At 35.4% G+C, this 17,358-nt stretch overlaps 1 protein-coding gene across 1 annotated transcript; it reads right to left on the bottom strand.

Moving 5' to 3' along the window:
• Nucleotides 1–1,934: 1,934 nt before the first annotated feature.
• Nucleotides 1,935–7,736, bottom strand: LOC144441375 (26S proteasome non-ATPase regulatory subunit 5-like). The gene is made up of 7 exons (XM_078130932.1): nt 7,560–7,736; nt 6,893–7,037; nt 5,915–6,160; nt 4,301–4,553; nt 3,457–3,645; nt 2,969–3,078; nt 1,935–2,556 (listed from the first exon to the last, which is right to left on the bottom strand). Exons 1-7 carry the CDS (start codon nt 7,733–7,735, stop codon nt 2,158–2,160), a joined length of 1,518 nt encoding a protein of 505 aa, XP_077987058.1. The 5' UTR covers nt 7,736; the 3' UTR covers nt 1,935–2,157.
• Nucleotides 7,737–17,358: the final 9,622 nt, after the last annotated feature.

Here is a 17,358-nt window from a genome sequence, read left to right as displayed (position 1 = left end):
TGGTGAAAGTGGCTCGATGTCTTTATTTACTACTATTTCCACCTCTTTAGTGCTGTTTGTGTTTTTTATTTATGTTGTTCAGGGTGATCACCCCCAGACCCCAGACAACAAAATAAAAAAAAATGTGACAGTAAATGAAGGAAATGTAGGTAAATACAGAAATAAATTCATGAGACGTAAATGCTAGGGGTTGCTTCATGGGATTACGTCAGTTTGGTTGGACCATAAACAGTAGAGGGCTTCACAGTCTATGGTTAGACTTCTCATGACAGCACTATACTGCGATTCAATTACCACTGCTTTGCTTCACCTGAGCCGAGTGTGCTGCACTGACCAACTGACAGTACACACCTTTGTTTCTGCATTTCCGTCACACACCTAACAATGACTTGTTTACAAATCCCATTTTTTCTCAAAACTTCACAATATCACCCACAATTCTAATCCTCGTCAGAATTTTCCAAGTTGTCATCATACATGTATCACCCGCTACACTATGTCATGTATGTATGTATGTATGTATGTATGTATGTATGTATGTATGTGTATGTGTGTATGTATGTATGTATGCATGCATGCATGCATGCATGTGCGTATGTGCATGCGTGCATGCATGCATGCACGTGTGCATGTGTATGCATTTATGTATGTACATGCATATGTTTGCATGTATGTATGCATGTATGTATGTATGTGTGTGTGTGTGCGTGCGTGCGTGCGTGCACGTGCGTGCATGCGTATGTATGTATGTATGTATGTATGTATGTATGTATGTATGTATGTATGTATAATGTATGTATGTATGTATGTATGTATGTATGTATATATGTATGTATGTACGTTGTAAAGATAAAGATTATTTATTGGTTGCTTCTTAAACCACCTGTCTCATTTGTTATGCATTATTTTAATGGCCAGGTGTATTCACCACATTGGCTGTTTTGCAATTGGTGGGAGTTGACGCAGTCCATGGCTCATTCTAGAAGTTTTCTCAGTGGTTTCGTCAAAGGAGGTCCATCTTCACTTTAGCTGTCCGGAGAAATGTAGTTCTTATGTAAAGTCAGACGTCGCTGAGAGTAAGTGGACCCTGACGTGTGGTATAAAATGGTTCGGACATTGGCGTAAAAGTTCGGACAGTTCGGTACAACGGAGGAACCTTGAGTTGAAGTTTGTCCAATTTAGCCACCTTCAACACTCAACAAATTCGCCGTCCTTGGCTCTGTACTCTGTGAAAGTTTGTGCACCACCGGTAAGATTAAAAGTCACGATATTCAGCAGTCAAATGTCGCAAGTCAAGTCTGAGAACTGAACATTTTATTATCTAGAACACTGTTTGGTGAACTACTTCAGCTTATAAGTTTGTAAATCCTGTAATACACTTTCAAGACATTATTATAGTATATTTTGTTTCAATATAACTGAATTAAATAAGATATTTGTGTAGTGTCGTATGTTTGCCCATTTGTTGTTTCGACTGGAAGTTGTGGGGAAAGTATTTAATTGTGCGCTATTTGGCTTCTCTAAATTTTTAGTCCATAACAATATTAATGTATGTATGCATATCTTGTCTTTATATCCAAGATTGAATTTATTGATCAGGCCTGTTCTACTCATTACTTGTGCACTCCTATGTTCATACGTATGTATGTAGGTACGTATGTGTGTGTGTGTGTGTGTGTGTGTGTGTGTGTGTATGTATGTATGTATGTATGTATGTATGTATGTATGTATGTATGTCTGTCTCTTAGGAGACAAACACTGACATTCTTAGCCATCCTGTGTAAAATAAAAGACTTAGTCTATTATGTAACAGTGCAACTCCACTAGTTTAATTACATGATAAACATGTAACATGACTAAACAGATTTTATTCTCTTCTCAAGGTTGCTTTAAACTACAAAAATCAGTGTAATTCAACGAATTTGTTCTTTCAATCCTACTGTTCATTTGTTTCCCTCTGTACCAAGCACCATTTAAGGCTGAATGAGGCAGAAGTCTGATCTTGAAATCTATTAGTCTCCGATCAACCAATCAGCAAGGTTGTTATGATTTTCCTATGGTTTAACATTGAAATCTATTGGCCTCTGATCAACCAATCAGCAAGCTTTTATGATAATTCTATGGTCTTCGATCCCAACACCTGTAGAATTCACCCAATCATGTACTTCCTTCCATGGCAACTTCTGATTGAACCCTGACATAGAATGGCCCTTCTCGAAGGTACTCCTTAAGTCTTAGTAAATATGGCCTTCCAAACACTTCACCCGTTGTACTCGATTCTACTAAAGCTTTCACAATGCTGTATTTCATTTCTTTGCCAGATTTTTCATGTTCTGTAGACCTATCCAGTAGGTACTCTGCAAACGCGGGGTGTTCATTCATTTGTCTTTGGGCCCAGGTTTGATTAGCAATACTCTCTAGCATATTGAATGCACCACATCTGATCTCAAGGAATGGTTGTTTACACAGAGACATGATTACATCCATGGGTTTGGAACTAAGTTGCTGGAACCATTTCTCTGTCAGGGATAATATGTCTTCTGTCTGCTCTGACATCTACAGAGAGAGAGAGAAAAAAAACACACAGAGTTTCATAAAATATGAACAAAGGGAAGATTTGTTTTGATCTTAGCTGCATGTACTTCTCTATGTTTAGTGGACCAAGGAAAGTCCTTTTCACCAATCCTGCTTAGCTCAACCTCTCTGAAATAGTGTAATGAAATTGGCAGATCTGGCTTAGAAGAGGGCTGATGTACACTGAGGTGAGGCATTATGGGTAATGAACAATGTAAGAGCTTGTTCTTTGTGCACACTGATTGTCTCAGTATTGTGTGGACATTATTTCAAGAAGTGTGAAAGTAAGGTTACAGAGAACCTCCCAAGAAACCATGCAAATACCCCAGGTACACCACACTAGCACTCACAGAATGGAACTCTGTCATATTATAATGTAGACTGTTATGCCTACCTCAATATGAAGTAAATATGAAACAGCAGATATTGCCCTGACTCTCATCTCAGTTGGAGGTTGTTGAATAGCTGATCCTAATTCTCTGACAGCATCTTCCATAGCTTGCCCTGTGTGTATAAGAATGACAAACAGGAATGCTACTGTTACAAAACAGGAATTTGAAAAGTGTTAAAATCACTTACATATGTAAACCAGCAGCATTTTTATCATTTCAATATGATATTCAAAGTTATTGTTTTATGGCAATGCACCTGGTCCTGTGCTCAATAATTTTATTTTAGAACAAAATGTGAATGGCCTAAAAGTCAAATTTCGAATATTATTTTTAAATCATAAACTATTTCATAATTTAGTTTTCTCACTTCCAAATGCTGACAAAGCCTTATACACATTGACAAAAGAATCCACATATTTACTTGAATGGTCTGTTTTAATCAATGCTTTACCAAGTTTTTTACTAATCATCATTTCAGTTATCTTCTCACCTTGTTTGTTCAACACTAACTTTCCTGCCACAGTACTTCCAACTAGTCCTACCGTATCCAAGACAACGCCCTTCTGAGCTGGGTCAGTACTTGAAATCAGACTGAAGATTATACCAGTAAACATTGGATATTTCTCAAACACTTCACTTGGTTCATACCTGGCAACATTGCCAAAAAACTTGATAAGACCTGTACAGTATTGAAAAGATATGATACCCCAATTATAATATCATCTAGTTGGAAAGTCTTGTTAGGGCTTCAACTTTCAACACTTGTATAGAACAGCATGGCGGAACAATAAAACCATAAAGGATTTTTTTTCTCAAGGACTAACTTTCTTTATAGCCCTGCCAGCTTCCCTTTTTTATACCTAAATTGTAATTATCCTAATCTGTTATGGACCTTAAATAAAAGGATGGAATATCTCACTAGACTTAGTACATTCTAGCAATATTTCATAGTAACTGACCTGGCATTAAAAAGTTTCTTAGTTTATGAAGGAAAATTTATATGTCAGTTTTTGGTTCCAAACACATACTTGAAAATTAGTTTGTGAAATTTTGACTGCATACTTCCATTTTTTGTCAACAGATTGACCCATTATTCAGAACATCTGACCATACAGACATGTGAGCTTAATAAGGGGTGATAGATGCCTGGAAATTTGTATCGCCCTCCGTCTCTGTTTTGTGATGGTCAAATATGCCTGGATATAAATTTTCACTAGTGTTTCACTTTCACTGAATGCCATCAGGGTTAACAGGATTTGTTGGTCTAGATCAAGTAAAAGAAAATGATTATCTTAGGAGTACATTCTAGTAAATTGTTATAAACTTCTACTTACCTGGCATTAAAAAATTGATTAATGGATTGCCTTCACTTGATGTCATCATAGTTTCAAGTTTAGTCATGATTCCATGCTGGTCTAAATAATGCAAGCCATGCTGACAGTTTGTAATGTGGGTTAACATTTCAATACAGTTGACTTGGACCAGGATATCATCTCCTTCAAGTTCTAACATCAACTGATCTATAAGTCCGGAATTACTACAGTATTCCAAGGCCTGGGATGATAGTTGAATTATGTTCACAATTAACTAAAATGTAAGTAAATCATAAAAATGGTATAAATAATACACAATGTTCATTACACAGATTGAGAATGAAAACATTCATTTTTTTGTATGTTTGATAATAGTTGTAACCATGGCAATTACACAAATGTACGTGAAATAAATGTCTTCTTTATCTAAGAAATTCTGAGACACATTTGAACTCAAATTATAACAGTGCAAAATTTAATCATTTACGAAATCTGTTTGATTAACAATCAACAGGTGACTGCAAATTTCAAGACAATAAGAAACAAAAAAGTTGGCAAAATGACATGATCTACATTGTACACGTGACCTTTTCATGTAAAACACAAGTTTTAAAAAATAGGATTGTCAGTAACCAAGCTGATAACTTGTGCCTTTCTAAACAGTGTGATCTACATTGGGTTTCATTTCAAATTAACCAGATCTGTATATAAGAAAGGTTATGCTCAGTTTGACCCTTACAAACAAAGCAGGTTTTCGGGTAGCTGCAATAATTGTAGCGTTTGATGTGATTTTGAGGGCTTTTTCGTCTATTTTTGTGCCTTTTTTCGTTCCGACGTTTAACCTGAATCAAACGCTACAATTCCTCTAATGCAAAATTAATGCAACTTAATAGACGGAAGCAATTCAGATCTGAATTGCAAAGTTGGGCGGACTTTTCTGCTAAATTACGCCTTACCTGGCAAAATATCGGACATTTCCTAACGCCAACATTAATTATGGAGCCTTCAAGTCCAAAGAAGTGTTCAGAGGTACCCCAATTCCGTCAAAATCGGAAAATGTAGCAAGGCGTGCAGCATTTTGAAACGGGTAGTACGCTGACTCCTTGCTCACGTTTTCAATGTGGTCTCATCTATTTGCATTTGCATTAGAGGAATTGTAGCGTTCGATTCGGGTTAAACGGTGGAACGAAAAAAGGCACAAAAACAGACGAAAAAGCCCTCAAAATCACATCAAACGCTACAATTATTGCAGCTAGTTTTCGGGTAATCCGGTTTCCTCCTGCTTTAGCACTTAGGTGACTGAACAAGTAGTGACTGTACTGCAATTTCTAAAATTTTATTTTTGGATTAACACATTATAAAATTATTGAGTTAATTCATACATCTCTTATCAGTCTCCAGTCTGGGTTCGACCCGACCAGTATTAGCTGGGTTTAATTAAAAGTTTCCCAGATCTGTATTGTAAGATGGGTGATGATCAGTTTGATCTTATTGAACAATGCAGGTTTTCCCCTGGTACTCTGGTTTCCTCTTATTTTAACCCAAGCGTGCTGCACAAGTGGTAACCATACATCAATTTCTGAATTTGATTTGCTGCTTTTACATCAATAAAGTACATTTTTATACATGCCTTACCTCATACATCCTGTACCTAACAGTATCGTTGATCTCCATGACTTTTCTCAATTCTTTAATGACACTTTGTTGAAATAGAAACTCTAGTCCAGCCTGTGATTTGCCAAGACATGTCAGTATTTGGATAGCTTCCTTAGCAATACTGATTTCTTCATCTCCAATACAATGTATACATTGGTATATTACATCTACTGATGAAGTCAATATCTGTCTTGAACCAGTGTCTGTTTCTACACATCTCAATACCTGGTGGAAGATTCAAAATGTAAATCAAGTTGATTGAAATATCAATTCCACCAGTGTCTGTTTCTACACATCTCAACACCTGGTGGAAGATTCAAAATGCAAATTAAGTTGATTGAAATATCAATTCCACCAGTGTCTGTTTCTACACATCTCAACACCTGGTGGAAGATTCAAAATGCAAATGAAGTTGATTAAATTACCAGTCTCTGTTTCTACACCCACAACAACAAAATTTGGCTCCCATTAGAGGGCACACTGGCTGAGACTATAATTAAACCATGTCCACTCAATAGCTTATCACTGTTGTGTCGACATGCTGTGACAATAGTTTTAGTTTGTATCGATCTTAGTAAACCAAAGCTTTGGTCACAAGTGAATTACATAGCATACCATTATGATAGCCCAGAGCAGAGACTTGTCAGGATCTCACTATCTGAAGCACAGGTATGTAGGGTTGTGATAGTGTGACCATAACAAGGACGAGCCAAGAATGTACAATACATTACAGTAGTTACTGTAATAAAATCAAACCTTCAGAATAACACACTGGGTGCATGACATAGTCTTTAAACATGCACAATACAAGTACAATTACTACAAAGGGATCATTTTCAAGAAATATATGGTATAGATGTGATAAAAGTCACTTAATTTGAAAAGTAATTACCTTCAAAAGCTATTAATTTCCAGACTTAAAATGTGAAGAAGATACTAAAAATGTAGCTGAATTACCTGTGCAAGTGAGAATTCCTTGACTGGGTCAGATGGACTTTTCAAACCATCTGACAATTGATCATTATACTGTGATATCACGACTGAAGGTTCCATAGCTTCAAATAATCTTTTAAGAACATCTCGACTAACTTCAGCTTCATCTCTATGTACAAACAACCAAAGGATATTACTCAAAATGATATATAAACAGTATCATTTCCTTTGCAACCAACAATGCTAATCATCTGCATGGACTAATAATCATAAGTCATTGAAGAAAAACAAAGATGTTTTTCAAATTCAAAACAAACAAGTTTGTATGGCTCAATTTATATCTATATACATATATAATAACATTGGAAGGCTTTCACATTTGTCCGAGTCTACACTAGTACTACACATATATGTATCAAAGTTCAAACCCTTCCTTTTCTTTTTTTTTCTTTTGTTTTTATACTGGCTGCAGTACGGAATCATTTCTGTACAAAATATTATGTACAAGAAAATCACTTAATAAAGTCATCAATTGTGAATGATTAGTGTGGTTGAATACTTTAAAAAATTACATTTGTTATTTTGAAACTGTCAATGTTGCTATACATCTCACAACTTTTTTCAACTTTCTTGCATCAGTACGATGTTTTGAATGTGCAGAGTCATTACCCGTTGCTCACGGTCACCTCACCTATTTTTACTGTGCATACACTGGAATATTACATCAACTGATAAGTTTTGTATGACATCTTTTATCGACGCAGCAGTAACTTGTGCCAGCACTGTTTTGAGTTCTTGTAACGCCGCGAGTTTGTCGTCAGACGTCGATATGTTGTTGAGCAGACCTGATATCGTGGAGGTCGCCATATTTGCTACTGAACCACTGAGCTCACAAGTAAAGTGGTACGTTGAGGGCGTTGTTTTAATATCAAGGCTCAACTCGTGTATGGTTCAATACAACCACAGTGGAAAGCAAACATGTAATTGATCGATCGATTTATTGATTATTTGATTGAATGATTACTCGATTGAATGATTAATTTTTGTGGTGAAATAAAACTTATTTTTTGTGTGATATTGATCAATTTACATTGATTTTTATGGTGATATAAGACTTGTTATCTTCTTTCCCTGGCTACTTATCTCTCTTTCAGCTGTACATAATATTCTCTCTTTATTGACTAAATAAAGGCATCTTATCCATTCTTCTAAATTAAATCACACCTAATCTTACAATTATCTGGGGATAGGTTACAGCAAGAATTTGCTTTATCTCTTTATCTTATGGGAGATTATCACACCAAATAAACACTCAACCATGCACTAACAATGACTCTCTTTTATTGTAATATTTGGCAATAAAATATAGTAAAAATACATCAAAAGTTCTGTCGAGGTTGACACAAGAAAACAGTAAAACCCCATTTGCATTGTGGTCCTCGATGGATAATACACGGACAATTCTTGGTCTGTCGCCATCCCATTGTTTTAATCTTATTATCACTGTCTGGTCTCTATTTTGATTTTTGATTTTAGGTATGGTATATCTCAACCCATTCACAGTAAAAGAAACACTCAACTCAGTAAACTTTTTGTAAAAAATAAACTACCCTTTCTCCTCTTTCGTTGGTATACTTTGATTGTTGGACATGACTCAAAGATGTGCAATATTTCATAATTCACTTTTCCTCAGTGCACATGAAATGAATATTTATGCTTCTTTTGATAGCTACTGATAAAACATTTCCACCACTAATCATGAGCCAATGTTGGCTATGATTTATACTAACATAAATAAATAAATAAATAAACAAACAAACAAACAAACAAACAAACAAACAAACAAACAAACAAGCAAACAAACAAACAAATAAATAAATAAATACTATAGTAAATAAATAAATAAATAAATAAATAAATAAATAAATAAATAAATAAATAAATAAATAAATAAATAAATAAATAAATAAATAAATAAATAAATAAATAAATAAATAAATAAATAAATAAATAAATAAATAAATAAATAAATAAATAAATAAATAAATAAATAAATAGACTTTCCTCACACAACTTTGACCCGACATGACTTGCCGGTCACTCTAACCATTCGCCATTCATTCCTCCACATCAATTAAATCTAATACCAACATTCTGGCATCTTAATGAATGAATAAGTGTCGGAAACATGAGCTATCAGAATGGAAGGGACTAAATTCAAACGACTGTGAGTCAAGGAGTCCCATTTCCCTATTGCCTACTGTTCCCTACTTGGGACCAATTTCAAATTGTTATTTTCTAGTGGTCTGTTCATATTTGTATAATTAAGGTTTGTACTTTTTGGCTGGTCACGGTGGCCACCAGTACTGAATAAACGATTGATTGATTGATTGATTGATTGATTGATTGATTGATTGATTGATTGATTGATTGATTGATTGATTGATTGATTGATTGATTGATTGATTGATTGATTGATTGATTGATTGATTGATTGATTGATTGATTGAATCCCATATAGGTATAAAAACGCATGGTAAATGTGACATAAAGTAAACTGTGTACACAATTACATGATATTTTTATGTCGAGATAACACATGATAGCCAAGTCGAGATAATGAGATAGTTATGTCGAGTAACGATATAATATTTACTTTATGCTCCAGGAAAAATGTCCCCAATAGGCTTTCATAATATGAAATGCGAATATCGAAATAGGGCAAGTGCCGTGGATGCCAGCGCCGGGTTGTGATGTCCTCGTTTCTAATAAATTATTCGAAATATATATGTAGCTGATGACGCTTCGGGAAATATACTTTCAATCGAACAGTTTCGATATAGCATGTATGTATATCTAAAACAAGAAAGCTTACCATGCTTACCTCACATTGATACTGATAGGCCGCCATTGTATAGCTGCAGCTGAGCACAGACAAATAAGAAATGTGAGCTTAGGTGACGGCAGACATAAGCACAGCTTATTGTCATACGTATCAAGCACGCTGTCTATTTAGTGACTTTTATTTATATAGTAGGAATATTATCTAGCTGTTATCATATTAATATACATATCAATTTTGTATGTGACTTACTCAGCTCCATGGTAATCAAATAATCCGTTTGCTCGCACGATCATGTTACAACACAAACAAGGAAGTCTGTGGGTTATAAATACGGGGTGGGTTTTTTTTTTTGGCTTCGAAACTATAACGAAATGTTTGGATTTTCCCCCATTTTCACAATGAATGTAGTGTTGTAAATAAATATACTTGAAAAACCATCGTCTGTCACAAAACAATACTTAAATGTACAGAATTTTAAAACCCGTATTATCAGCTGTGACTAGACTAGACTACAATGTGATCGTGCAAGTGCTATCTCGTTCTGATCGGTCATCCTGCGAATGAGTTATCCATGCTATTTACCTAAAATATCACGAGCGTATCTATCACCTCGTTATATTGGTAAATCAGGACCGGGCATCGAGATTTTCACTGTGAGTATCACCTTTGCTTAAAAAAAAGTTTCCTAGCTGTAAATTTAGATTTATATATTAGTTGGGGTTCTCCGAGTCGTAATATATACCCAATTGCCTGTACATATATATTTTTTCGATTCAGGCCTAAGCTTACAGGTTGCTTATTTGAAATCGGATTTATTCCTTTGATATTTCTCAAGTTATAACTTCGTTATCTTAACTTATAAAGAACCAATTAAGAAGAACTTGAATGAACAATAACATTGCCTCCACTAACATCAGACTTGGCGTTTTGTACTATTCTCAATACTTTGCATATTGCAGTCTACAAGAATCGTACAAATCGAATCAAACAACAACAAAACGTAACAAACGTAACAAAAACCAATGGCTAGTTGTACAACCTATACATAGGACAAATATTTCGACGACGACCACGTTTTACAATTATAAGTTTGCCCATTCGATTCACTGGGAAATTTTCAATAATAAACTACGTGAAAAGCAAAGCACAGCTCGTTCATTGGCTGGTACAATCATGACATGAGTCTATGACATCATCAAAAAGCTGAAATATTACAAAGTCGAATGGCTGAATAGAAACCATAAACGATGACGAGAAAGTCCACGATATGGAATGAAACGTATAAGATTGTAAATTCAATGTATACTGGTATGATCTCATATAGTATCCAATATGAACTGAGTGGTGACTACGTCTTGTCAGAAGTATAGTTTAGAGTTCAAAAATGCACAAATTCGTTCATTTACAGCCCTTTGTAACGACTCCGATAAAGCGCATCAGGAGCGTATGGAATGGGATATTGGCGTAAATGGGCCGGGGCTATTAATTTGGTAAAACAAAATCGATATATTAATTTGTACTCTTTTCGCTCTGTCTACTGGTCACAAAATATCATTGTGTTGGTCGGCTAAATTTGAGACGAATGCGAAAGTTTTACCGGCCACAGTCCATCATATTCCCATGGAAACGGTCTTCCATGGCGGTCAATTAATTGAAACTCGTTTTTTCCAGCAAGCCTGAACAGTTTGAGCAAATATTTCTCGCTGTACTGTGCACCATACAAATGTTAAATGTACATTGTAAAACAACGAGAAAGGTCGACCTTCAAGCCTACATTATGAAACAGCTGTGTGGCTATATTACCTGCACTTTAACTTATACTAGAGATATTTTGGCAGACACACATTCACTTGGCTATTGACTGCCTCATAATTAAATGTATGGTAGGTAAATGAAGTAAATAATTTTGCAAAGTACAAGGTAAACGACCGCTCCTGAGGTTCGAATGTTCGATTTTTTTCACCCACCCCACCCCCATCCCACCATTTCTCCCCAGACCCCTCCTGCCGTAAATTCTGATCCAAGCCTAAAAACGTATCGAAGTGCAGTGGATCACAGTCGTTTGGTGTGCACACATGGAATAAGGTAGATATTACTGCACACAGAAATTGTACTGGCCAAGTGTCAGATCTTTCAACAATGGCGTGAATTACTATTTAAACTTGAGTGGAATGTCCGCATACCCAAGTTCTAAGGAGGAGTTCGCTGACAGATAGCCTTTGGACTCGCCACGCTAATCGTTTTCTAGCATTTGGAAGGATGTTGTCTACGCCGGTTTGTGGTAAGTTTTCTGCCATTATATTCATTATATTTTAACTTCTTGAAAACATTATGACTACTTTAATTTGGTACTTTTAAGAATTTCAGCTTTCCGGCAATGTAAGCATAACGGGAGAAACAATGTATATAAGAACCGGTGACTAATTCGTTGCAAACCTTGAAAAGGATTCCATCTCCTTTTGTTCCTATTATCAACCAACCGTTCATTTTGAAGACAGCTAAAGAATTATATATATGTGCAGACGTATCGAGCACTGTGCTACGGATAAATATATATCAGTCTACTGTAGAGGAGGCGATCAGGCTAAAAAATGCCAAGAAGGTCAATTCAGGCAACATAACGAAGGTAAAATAGCAATGAACGATTAGCCTAACATCTACATCGGATTTTAATCAGATTGGATCTACACAAAATGGATAAGAAAAGAAGAAAAGGTCAACCCTTTCAGGTGTTGTCAGTGTATCTTTTTGATTACCTCAAAGGCCATGCCATAGTTGCTGTCCTTTTTGAACTGAAAGCCTGCGACATGATTTACAAACTAAACGTAACGTATTTACTTCTGGATTGTTCAGTCGGATGGAAATTTCCACCATCGTGATAAAGCAGAATTTATATAGAAAGGGTACATACCGGTACACCAGTCCCAAATAAAATTAATTACTGGGTTGCTTCGATGACGATGAACACTTATGCCTAACGTAGGGCTCTAGATAAAACATGCAAGTTAGTGGCGACATCAATAGTTCAATGTAGGATAAAAAGTTAAATTCTTTTAGTTAGGCCTCAGACCCCAACCCACACCCCTTCTTACTACTAATTGGCCAAAATTAAAAATAATGTTTTAGACAGCACAAACAATTCCAAATCAATATATAGTACTATGAATACAAAGCCAGTATGTAGTGAGGAAAATATTTCCATTTGTTGGCACGTTTTTAAGATGAGAACTAAAATAACTACCCCTAGCCTGAAATCCCCATCCGCATGGATTTCAGGCTACCTCACCCCAAAGTCAATTTTATTTTTTACCCTACATTGAACTATTGATCTCGCCCCTTAGAGGATGGATTGGCATTCGACCTCTTAACTGTAAGTATATATATATATATATATATGTATATATATATATATATATATATATATATATATATATATATATATATATATATATATATATATATATATATATATATATATATATATATATATATATAACTATTATTAAAGCAGACAAAAGCTCCACACTAAACAAAAGAACTGAGTTGATATCCAAATGCCGACACGAGAATAAGTTTTATTTGTCCAGCTTCAATAGAGCATCTATCACCTAAACTATTAAACCCGTTAACTAACGGAACATCAAAGCCCAACATGGAACAACCCGCCAACACTTACTTGTCCGCACCCAATAACCCACACAATAACAACCAACACCTCCACACATACAACACCTACCCACCGACACAGACAATAGTGATGGTATTTCTATTGTCTACACTCTATATATACAGCACACCCAGAGAGTAGGCCTCAGAGTGTCTGACGATCGCAATATGCGTGAAACTCCGAGTTACACCCAAGAAAGAGTTCCAGTACTACCAAAACTATATATATATATATATATATATATATATATATATATATATATATATATATATATATATATATATATATATAAAAAATATGTTGAGGGTAGAAGAAAATCAAGTCGGGTTTTTCGTCTCTACAAGCCTGTTTCGTGGGTAAATCACTCGTCAGGAGATGTTGATGTATAATATACATACATACATACATACATACATACATACATACATACATACATACATACATACATATATATATATATATATATATATATATATATATATATATATATATATATATATATATATATATATATATATATAAATAGAAATCGCGTGTATAGCCTGTACGTGTCACAGTGTGGTGTATTTTTGAGCACAGGACGTTCTGATGGACAACCTTTCCTCTGTATTGACAATTGCAGCAAAGGTGATCTACACAGTATTGTAATTTAATATTCCCTTCATGGAACATTTCTAAATCACCCGTACATGATAACATAAGCTTACTCTCTTATGTTGGTAAACTAAATGGGTCGGATTTATCGAATGCTCCTCCCGGATAAACAAACGTATTCCGATGCACATGCGCAAACCTACTTCCGTAGCATGAGCACATAGCCTGGTTGCACCTTGAGGTCTATGATTGAAACTCGGACCACTAACGAACACTGAGTGGGTATATAAGACTGTGCAGCTGGATGTAGCGGCTGGTTTCGCGGGTAAACATATATGCTGTTGAAGAGAGGTCTACAGGTAACTGTGCCTTCGAACTTCTATAATTTAATTCTCCTGTCCTGTTTATTGTAATGTGTGTATGAAAACAGGCGGTACACTAGTAGTAGCAGCACATATTCAGACGGTTTGTGCAGATTTGTAGGTATGGAATAAATAGATTTATCACTGATCAGAACGTGTTTAGGTAGGGGTAGACAATTAAAGCTGGCTTTGAAGGTGCTGAAAAAGTATCTCCATATCACGTATAAAAATTCACTTACACAGTACACAGCAGAAGCAATTAGTAATAGAAATTTAATTGTCAATATATAGATACATGTAGTATCTAATTGGCTAAGCTGAAGGCCAGAACTCGCTAATACTTGATGGGTACACTCCCAAGATTGTCCGAATTGTATATTAAAGCTAAGTCATATTGGCCTAAGTTCTTGCTAACTGTAGCTCTTGGAATATTCATTCCGAACGCCGACCCCGGACTCCAACACGTATTCAGCAGTGTTCACAGTCGCTTGATAAACTTCAGCTAGTTTCAGCTCATATACATTATAGTATTAATAGATACTCAATCAATCAATCAATCAATCAATCAATCAATCAATCAATCAATCAATCAATCAATCAGAACGTTTATCGTTCTGTATACACATTGTAAACTTCAGCCTTATTTGATGAGTGTGCTCCTTTTTTTCGATCGTGCCAAGGTTGTCTTTGACTTTTCTTACAGTCTAATTTTTTTTGGCGTATTTTTCCAACAGATTTTGGTGAAGCGTTTTTACATTACTTCTATTATACGTACGTAGATTGAAATATGCATCAGCGTGGAAAAATTGTGAAAACATTTGACAAAGAAGGCCGATGACGACAACGACTCTATCAATGATCAGCTGGCTCTCACATTCGACCCCAGTCAGATCAACCTCTGACAGCGAAATTATGAACAACCTTAAGTTATGGATACCACTGTTGTGATGCACGACGAGTCAAACACTGGAAATACTTGAGGACAGAGGCCGAATCAATATTGACGTGATATTGCACTGTAACAATAGGTACGAGTAAAACCCGTAGATGCATCGCAAGTGTACACAGATCTCGCATCAAACCGCCAAGTGCCCATGAAAAGAATGACGATAAAACGGTCTTACATCATGAAAGGTAGGCCCTGGTATTCTTAAAGAACTAAACTACTATTATACCAAGTGACTCATTCAGACCGCCAATCTTTGAACTATCACATTCCTCAGTGTGTTGGAGTTTCGACCCTTCGTAAATGTTTTTACAATCAATAATGGTGTGCATACAATCGGTTCATATACTGGACCATACACCTGCAGCTGCAAGAAACGAAACTAGTAGGACGAATCTACCAATCATCTTTATATGAAATAAGGAAAGGTGCTTCATTTGCCTTTTATTGCTCGCAATTTGCACGATCGACATAAAATACGTGCGACCACTTTTTCCCAAAGTCTGTCTTTTTTTGTACTATTATATTATATATAGTTGGAACAACTTTCGAAAGTAAAACAGTTGCGTTGAAAACTTTCATTTACACAGTGAAACTTCAACATTTAGATATAGTATACTCATGTTATAAATTTGACAACCGTAAACTGTACACTTTTTTTCTCATAGGAGTTTCTTGTATTGTTTTCAAAGAAATATACGAAGACACAGTCACACACTACTTTACGTTTGAACTCAATCTGATTAATGTTCAACTCATCGGAGTCATTCACCTGACGATACAACAGCGCCGCCAATAGTTTTGTTCTACGAATTGACTTCAGGACATGTACACATGGAATACCTTATTTCAATGACATACACCCAGAATTCGTTACATATTTCCCGAAAGCAGTGACACTATTAGGAATATCATAAGATGATGCCACTGGAGCTGAGGGAAATTGAGGCGCCAATACCTGATTTGCTGGAAATAATATTAATGAAAATGGAATGTAACATAAAGTTGTTTTAACATGTGAAGAACTGTAAAGACCATAAAGGGAGATAACCTATAACCTTAAGTATTTGGGAAATATATACAATGTATGAAAGTACAATTGCAAGTTTTAATCATGTGAAGGAACAGGATCAACGAGTACACAGTTCGTATAAGATTTGAAATGGTTTATGTGAATTACAGTAAAGCTGGGGAGTTGAAAATACGAGGGGTATGATTGTACGATATGAAGGAAATCAGAAGTTTACTCCCTGTAACATCACGTGAGTACTCATACTATATATCCACGCAGAAGAACTAAAATATTCAGCTTAAAGCGAAACAACTTGAAGCTGAGTTTATGATTAGCTTTTTATTCGTGAAAAAAACTTACATAAAACCTTGATTACTATTCTACTATATCATAATATCAATGTCCACGCATGTATTACATGTATCGAGAGTTAGAAATTAATTTGCCTACTTTGCGTTATCGAGATATTTTTGACAGGTTTCTGTACTTCTTCTTCAACAAAAGTAGGAATAGAATATATTTCGCGACTTCGGACGTTCACGAACAGTCAGGATTATCAATAGCGCGCCCTCAATCTTTCGAAGACACGTATTGTTCAACACCTCTACTCACTAAAAAATCAAATTGCAAAGAAACCGAATATATATACATTATGCAGATGTGCACTGTAAGACAATTATGATAAACGCACTACATGTATGCTGAATCGACTTATCCATAATTCAGATGAAAATAGAACCGGCGACGTCATTCACCAAACACTTCAAAATCATATCCTGCAGTTGTGATCTGACTGTCATGAATATGGTAAGAAAGTTGACCGAAGATCATAAAATCATCAAAGTCAATAAATGTTGCATACAGAATTAAATTACACAGAATACCGAGAATAGTAACGATGGTGACTATATCACAAAAGCATGGACGGTATCACTGTTTCGACAATATAGGGAGAGTATGGCATGAGTGTCAAACCCTAGCAGATAATGTATTCAACACAACACACATCACACAATACAATACAATACAATACAATACAATGCAATACAATACAATACAATACA

This window comes from Glandiceps talaboti, chromosome 10 (genome assembly GCF_964340395.1).
Source record: "Glandiceps talaboti chromosome 10, keGlaTala1.1, whole genome shotgun sequence".
Classification (NCBI taxonomy): Eukaryota; Metazoa; Hemichordata; class Enteropneusta; family Spengelidae; genus Glandiceps; species Glandiceps talaboti.
Note: the sequence above shows the minus strand (reverse complement) of the source record. Positions and strands in the feature narration are given on the sequence as shown.